Genomic DNA, 8,206 nt, shown 5'->3' on the forward strand with positions numbered 1-8,206 from the left:
CACCTGTACTGTTCATGTGGTTCCAAACATTCACTATTGTCGACTCGACTTCTGCTTTCATCGCTTTCTAAAACCACAGTCACTTCCCTAACTACCACCTAAACTGCACTTTCACATGATTACATGCCATTATACTTCGAACAAATGTACTCTTTTACTTCACTCTCACTCCTCTGACTTTATGTAAAACTCACAATGAGCAAATGGATGAATTGATTGTTGTCGTTTAAAGAGGCTGAATAATGAATAATTAGACCAGCTCACTTCAGACGTTTGTGTAGAATTTAGACAAAGTCAGGAGTCCCAATTACCACCTTGATCTTCCCTTTTCTTCCTTTTCATACGCTGATATTTATTTTATGGACATTTACTCTACAAACTTGGCTATACATTACAACAGCTGTGTTTTATTATTTATTTTTCAAACCAAACACATGTCGGTTAATTTCTTCAGTTCATTATGTTTTTTTTCAAACTAAAGGCTCTGGATTCTGAATGAAATTGTCATTTTTGTTGAAGATCAGCAAAACATTTTAAAAGATCAGATGTTTGAAATCCACTGCCAAGCCAAATACTAATTGCTGAGTTTGTTTCTAACTTTGTAATCATTTTGAATGTTGTTTTTTTATTTTTTGCAGCTTCTGTCCTGTGGTGTAAAACTATTGGCTCTTTTCCACTATGTTCCCAACTTGCCTCGCCTCGGCACGGCACGGCGCGGTTTAGGTTGGTTTTCCACGACAAAATAGTACCTACTCAACGTGGGCGGAGTCATGGCTGCATAAAACTGCTGTGAGAAATGTTCTTCCTGTGACGGCACAACATAGTACCTGGTACCAGGTACTATGCTAGTGGAAACACAACTTAACCGTGCCGTGGCGAGGGGGGCGGGGCGGGGCGGGGCGGGGCGGGGCGAGGTGGTGGAAATACGCCATCACATGTGTGTCAAATTGAGAAAAGAACAGCAGGTGTAAACATTTAAAAATGTAGGTGTGTTCTCTATAGAAGAGGATCAGAGTGCTGACTCTAATCTCACAATTTTGACCTTAATCCCAGGAGCTGACTTTTTCTCAGAACTAAAATTAACTTCTATAGAGATTTATTTTTTTCCTCAGAATTCTGACTTTAATCCCAATATTCTGGCTTTGTTTCCTTTTTATTTGTTTTTATAAAACCACCAGCACCACTTCCTGACATACTTGAAATTGTATTATTGTCTATTCAATATATTTTCTAAACACTTTCTACACTGGTCAAAAATGACAAAAAGAAAAGTACATGAAGAAGATTGACACCATTCTTAACATGCGGTCTGTGATGACTTCCTGCAATGGAAGTTACACAGTAAAACCCCCTCTCTGTGTGGTTGTTCAGAGGATGTGGGGGTAGAAGCATGATGCCAGGTTTTTATGTCATCACCTCCGGGCAGATTTTACATGCAGCACAGATCTGTCCCGCAGGTTAATTTACCGTGGGAATAATACACAACGCCTTATATGGACATCCTGGAGGTGTGTCTTTATAGTTCAAATATTCAGGCTTTAAAAAAATGCACAAATTCACAAATTCTATACGGTTTTAAACATTTTAAGTACCTTTTGCTCAGGTGTGTTTATATAGTCGGCGAAAATTGTATTTATTTTTCATCAGATTGCCGAGGTGGTGCTGAAAAAAAGGATATATTCTTATAGCCTCTGTATATACTATACGTTTAAACATAGTAATGGGACAAAGTAGCCAACATGCTCTGTGCTCTAAGGGTTAATTGGTCATCAGAAATTAATGAATTTTATTTCTGATTTTTTTTTTTCTGAAGCAGAGAGAGCTACGTCATCATGTCTGAAACAAGTCTTATTTATTGTTATTATTTAACATTTGTTCTCACTTTACGAGTTTCAAATATACACTCTACTCTCTTAAATTCTACTTCATTTAAATGTATTTGGAAAACAGACTGGAAAAGCTTCTCTTTCACACACATGCTATCTGGACATTTAAAGACCTGTAGGAGTCGATGAAACTGATGACACTTTGCACGAGTGAAGAAAGTGTCGGGTGATTTGAGGTTTGTAGCAAGTGTGGTTTCTCTCCTGTGCATGTGTGTGTCTGGTCTTTGTCTGTGTGTGTGTGTGTCTGTGTACGTGTGTGTGTGTGTGTCTATGTCTGTGTACGTGTGTGTCTGGTCTGTGTGTCTGTCTGTCTGTCTGTCTGTCTTTGATGTCATCATTTGTGAAAGGCTGCTTATAAAAGCAGAAGTTTGAGACTCGGGCGCTCAGTGTGAACGACCGGGGAGAGAGAGAGAGACATATTGAGGCGACAGAGTTGACACCAAGGTGACCATCACAATCCTCACAATCCTCACAATCCTCACAATCCTCACATCGAAGGACAATGAGCAACTTTGATTTGTCTGACGCTCTGGAGAGGTAAGTTTAAGATCATCTACAAAACACTCGTCGATACGCTTAAAAAAAAAAAAAAAAAAAGCCTCAAATCTGCTTTCAACATCACAGCAGTAACGCTGTCTAAACAAAATAATATTTCATTATTGGAGTGTGTTATCTTTTTTCATCCAGCTGTTAAAACAAGCTGATTTGAAAGATTCTGAGTTCCTGAAAGTCATGAGTTCACAGCACTACATCCTGAGTGGCGGGCTCCAAAAAGGAAACCGCTGTGAGCAGGCATCGACTGGCCATCGATGCACATTTTTGGGATTTCTGGGGCTGGCTGGGCTGTCATAATTTAATCCAAAAAGTATATTTATTATAAATATTTGACCGTGACGGTATTTGAGACAAGAAACGTGACCCGTTGGTTGATCTTTGTGAGGGACATTGGGCTAGTCCAATGAAAGCTCTCAGGTTTTATGGCATTTTCTACCACACCAGTAAGTGTTATTCACTGTGACATAAGCTTTGTTCACAAAGTCCAATTGTCCAATGTTCAGTGTTGTAAAGGTGCTATTTCTGCATAACAACAACTAAACTCTGCCACACTAGAGGATTTCCAAACCTGACTTGACAATCCAGGACCACACACTTGGTGTTTAATCATTTCAGGGAGGAGATTCCAGGGATTCTGGGATCTCACAGAAACTTGTGTGCGTTAATGACTCACAGCGACTTCAGAATATAATCAGACATGGAGTTGGACTCGTCAGTTATTAACTGTGTGTTGTGTTTGTTTAATCTCACAAATTGAAACCTTGACGACTGTGACGCGTCCGATGACATTAAAATCGTGTCTGTTAATCTGTCCCTCGCATGACAGGATCATTTGGCCAGATAATCTGGGACAGAAGGGCCAGATTGTATTACCTTGTATCTGGCCAATTATCCTCTAGTGTGGGGCAAATGATGATGATGATGATTTTTTTTTGTATGTGTTTCAGCCCACTTGACTGGACCGCAGAGAAAACAGAGGGTCAATCCTGCTGCTCTGACATTGAGGTAAGAGGAATTATCGTTCGTACATTTCTGTGGAATTAATAATCATAATAACAAAGTCTATATTGTAACTGTGCACACTTTGCTATGTGAAGTGCCTTTTAAATAAAATGTATTGTTATTATTATTTCCCACAAACCTGAGAATCGCGACGTGTGAGCTCTCGTGTGAGCTCTCGTGTGACCTCTCGTGTGACCTCTCGTGTGACCTCTCGCGTGACCTCTCGTGTGACCTCCCAGTCATAAGGGTTATATTCGGGTTGACAATATGCGTCTCAAGCCTCATTGAAGCCTCTGATGTTTGGTTAATTTGACTTTCTCCCGCCTCCTTTCACGCCTCTCACTGGACAAAGAAAACTACATAGTGTTTATAGATGTATATTTTTTTATCTTTTCTTAAAATTCACTATTTTAAGGGATAAAAAAAAAAATCACTTCATAGGAAAAGTGAAAAAGGAACTTGTAGCCAGAGGGTTGCCGGTTTAAATCCAATCGCCTTTTGCTCCCCATTGATTTAGTTGATTGACCTCATTTTATGTCTTTACATAATATATTCCTAATGTGATCACTGTGGGAAAAATGTTTTTCAGTTAAGTGCAATCCTGGTTGACACTGTAAACATTAAGGGTATACTGTATAATCACCAAAACCCCCTCCTATATACATTCCTATATATACTGTATACGGCCTCCATATTTAACATTAAGCACTTAGCAGACGCTTTTATCTCAAGCGACTTACAAAAGAGGAATAAGGGACATAGAAGTTGTCTTATCCGCTCGATAGGAACAATAGACCGAGAAAGCAGAAGTGGAACCACACAAGAAAAGGATTGTCTGGATTGTCTTGTGTGGGCTGTTGGAGTAGTCGAGGGGTAACATCGAGAGCATTTACGTAGGTGGGAGCAGACCCATGAAGCACTTTGTTTGTAGGCTTCTGGACCATCTGTAGCTGCTTCACAGCACAGGTCGGGAGGTCGGGAGGCCTGTTAGCGGGCGTTGCAGTAGTCAAGGCAGGAGATGACCTGTACTAGGAGCTGGGGAGCCTGTTGGGTTAAGTACGGTCTGATTTTTCTTAAATTGTATAGTGCAAAGCGACATGACCGGGCGACAGAGGCAACATGATCTGTAAAGGTCTACTGGTCAGTGATCATGACACCCAGGTTTCTCCCAGAGATAGGGAGTCCATATTAATGCAGATGTTATGATGTATCGTTGGCTGTCTTGTCTCGTCTCGTCTCGTCTCGTCTCGTCTCGTCTTGTCTTGTCTCGTCTCGTCTTGAGAAAGTCATAGATTACACTGTAGTAACCCTAAGGTGCATTCAAAAGCTTGTGTGACTCATATCAGAAGCAGCAGCATCTACATAAACATAATGTGTGGTGTGTGGTCCCCCCCCCCCTGCTCTACAGTGTGATCCAGATGAGATCTTCAAACTCGACATGGACCTCGAGCTGGTGGTTTCCCAGAACCCCCTCCCCATGCACCGCGTGGTTTCCCTGCTGCTCGGAGCAAACAAGATAAAAAAGTATCTCCAGCGTAAAGGCCGTGGGCTCAGTGACGACCAGCTCTGCACGATGATCATGAACAGCATAGAGAGTAGGTGACGACGACAGAGAAACTAGTGCTTGAGTCTAATATTGTAAGACATTTGATGTTGCTGATGGACAGCCTTAAGAAGCCACACCAACGTTCTTCATCCACTGCATCCTATGCATGCTATCTCTTGGTCCATAAAATATCAGGAAAACCTTAAAAAAATGTTGATCCGTGTTCGTCAAACCTGGAAATGATGATGTTCTCAAATGTCTCAAATGTCTGTCTCTGATTTCTTTGTTATCCAGAGCAAAGAAATGAAGAAAATACTCACGTTTAAGAAGCTTCAACAATCAGCAATCAGATTGTTTCAGCTCTAGTTGGGAACATACAGCAAATTAATTTGGGGACCCCAAAAAAGTCTCCCGCGACCTATCTGTGGCCCCCGACCCAGAGCACTGTTGTACAGGCACATGGATATTTGAAGGTTTAGATAATAAACCATCCATCTCAGTTTTATTTCCAGACATACAAACTTGTTTTAAAATGTCAGGAAAACGTGTTGAATTATTTTCCAGTGACAGAAAGCAAGAGACACTGTGACATTTTTATTATATCATTTGCATTTTTATCTTTTGTCGCTCTTCTCCTCCAGAGACAGTTGTCGAGAGTGTGGGGACGTCCTCGTCCCCCTCGGGGCGCAGAATCACCTTAAACCGCCTCCGCAGTTGGGAGTGTTGTCTGACTGACCGTGAAAAAAAGGACATCATCTGCACGGCCGCGTCCACATCAGTGGAACTGTGCGCTGCGACGCTCAAAGGAGGGAACCACAGTCACAAAGGTACGACCAGCACATGACCACCACATTTAACTTTTGAAATTGACTTTTTTATTTGTTTAGCAACTTTTGTTTCTTGTCTACGGAAGAGTATCAGGGCCACATGTAAAAAAGACTTTAATCTCAGAATTCGGACTTTTCTGACTTTAACTCTTAGTGCTCACGTGGCACAGATCTGTGCCGCAGGTGCACCCATGGTAAATTGTTGTGGGAATAACACACAACTCCTTATATGGACGTCCTGGGGCTGTGTGTGTGTTTATAGGTCACATGTTCAGGCTTTCAAAAATGTCATTTTATTTTATATCACATTTTGAGTCGTGATATAAAGTAGCAATAATTGTGCAGAGGTCACAAAATAGAGCGTTTTTCTTTTGTGAACTTTGAACTCTGACATATTTCCACAAATTCACTCAGATTTTAAACCATTTTAGTACTTTTTGCTGAGGTGTGTTTATATAGTTGGTGAAAATTCGATATTAAAGCCTCTGTATAAACTGTATGTTGCTCTGTGCTCTAAGGGTTAAACTCAGAATTCATACTGTTTTACTGTTTATTTGTTTTTTACATGCAGCCCTAATACTCTTAACGTAATATAATAATGTTATTATATCATATTGTAAATAATGTATAATGAGCTACGTAGCGCTGCCAGCCACATGAAACCAGCAGCCACAGCAGCGCTGCCACAGACGACACCACCATGATAAACCATGATAAACCATGATCAACAGATTTTTACCACGTAACCAAAGGGCTACACGAGAGGATCAGGGCCACGTGTGAAAAACAAAAATAAATAAATAAATAAGCCAGAATTCTGAGATCTTTAAGTAAGCATCATATGTTTATTGTTTTGTTTTTTTCTGTGTCCCCTCTTTACATTAGCGACATTTAAAATGGCGTCATACTCTGGTTCTGAGATGACTGTTGCTCTGTCGCTCATCAAACAGAAACTGTACATTTCCTGCACCATGATAGATGACAAAGCTGTGCTGCGTCTGGAGGTACAACACACACACACACACACACACACACACACAATCCATTTTTAGCTCGTTTATCTCACTTCCTTAACTTACAATATAGCATCTGTGAATCTGTGATATATTTCATTCAAACTTATTCATGTTAAGAAATTATTATATTTAAAAACACAATAGTGTTTTTAAAAGTCCTGCTTTTTTTTTTTTTAGCTCCTACATAATGTTTTTTTTTTTTAATGTACGTTGTCTTTACATAAAATTCAAAAGTTACTGTACAGTTTTGACCTCTGGGATTTGTCCCTAATATCATGACTTATTTATGTATTTTCTTCTTTATTTAAATAGAACGATAAATATTTCCTACATAAAAATCAACACACAGTTACTTTATTTTCAAACTGAAACCTACATAATGCATAATACTCACATTTCTTAAACGATCATTTAGTCTATGTATTTTGTCTTTATTTGCTGCCAGAAAATGTTTATTTACATGTTTATTGTCAAAAACATCCACCCACAGCTGCTTTATTGTCAAATTCAAAATGTTAATGTTAAAGTGCTTTCCAGTTTTTTTCCCTAATGTCATCACTTTGTATGTTTGTCTTGATTTGGACATGATCTCCTCTCCTCCTGTCTTTATCGCGGGGGGCAGGAATGTGACGAGAAGGATTTAAAGGCCATCAGCAATGAAAGTGACATGGAGCGTTTCCTCTTCCACGTCAAGGGGGTGGACGGCACCAGGTTTGAGTCTGTGAAGTGCCGCGGCTGGTTCATCAGCACGTCCTACGAGGAAGAACTCCAGCCACTGGAGATGTGTCAGGTGGACGCTGTCAACAGGGAAATCGCCTTCAGCATGAAGTGAAAACTCCATGTGTGTTCACTGTGAATGTCACCATTTCCTCCACATGACCATTAGGTGGAGCTGTGTCTAACAGTTTGGTAATGCTCTGTGAGGGTTGAGTCCAATGTAACTCACTTACAAATGTAATATTAATTTCTTGCTGTGAGAGATGTATCTTCTTTGCTGGAGGGTTGTAACAGGATATTCCTTTGTTGATTGTTGTTATTTAAATTATATAAAAAAAGAAGAATAAAGAAAAGGATAAGGGCCAAACAGTATTCTGACTTTTTTGTGTATATACATACAGTATATGTATATATATATATATGTGTATATATATACATATGTATATATATATATATATATACATATATGTATATATATATATATATATATACTGTATGTGTATATACATATACTGTATGTATATATACATACAGTATATGTATATATACTGTATGTATATATACATATACTGTATGTATATATGTATATATACATATACTGTATGTATATATGTATATTTACATACAGTATATGTATATATACATATACTGTATGTA

The 8,206-nt window shown here is 39.2% G+C and overlaps 1 protein-coding gene across 2 annotated transcripts; it reads left to right on the forward strand.

Moving 5' to 3' along the window:
• Nucleotides 1-1,023: 1,023 nt before the first annotated feature.
• Nucleotides 1,024-7,910, forward strand: il1b (interleukin 1, beta). Of its 2 annotated transcripts, none has more exons than XM_058618017.1 (6): nucleotides 1,024-2,423; nucleotides 3,389-3,446; nucleotides 4,852-5,038; nucleotides 5,631-5,816; nucleotides 6,702-6,820; nucleotides 7,455-7,910. In XM_058618017.1, the coding sequence occupies exons 1-6, from the start codon at nucleotides 2,389-2,391 to the stop codon at nucleotides 7,662-7,664; spliced, it is 795 nt and encodes a 264-aa protein (XP_058474000.1). In that variant the 5' UTR covers nucleotides 1,024-2,388; the 3' UTR covers nucleotides 7,665-7,910. The 2 variants fall into 2 exon arrangements, with proteins under 2 accessions (XP_058474000.1, XP_058474001.1); XM_058618018.1 differs by lacking the exon at nucleotides 1,024-2,423 and adding an exon at nucleotides 2,513-3,166.
• The last annotated feature ends 296 nt before the right edge of the window (nucleotides 7,911-8,206 follow it).

This window comes from Solea solea, chromosome 19, assembly GCF_958295425.1.
Source record: "Solea solea chromosome 19, fSolSol10.1, whole genome shotgun sequence".
Taxonomy (NCBI): domain Eukaryota; kingdom Metazoa; phylum Chordata; class Actinopteri; order Pleuronectiformes; family Soleidae; genus Solea; species Solea solea.

What these genes read in the sequence shown, in the direction of transcription:
- il1b (XM_058618017.1), top strand. Translation starts at nt 2,389, where the DNA reads ATGAGCAACTTTGATTTGTCTGACGCTCTGGAGAG. An exon ending in CCTGCTGCTCTGACATTGAG is followed by an intron (nt 3,447 to 4,851) that starts GTAAGAGGAATT and finishes CCTGCTCTACAG; the next exon opens with TGTGATCCAGATGAGATCTT. An exon ending in GATCATGAACAGCATAGAGA is followed by an intron (nt 5,039 to 5,630) that starts GTAGGTGACGAC and finishes CTTCTCCTCCAG; the next exon opens with AGACAGTTGTCGAGAGTGTG.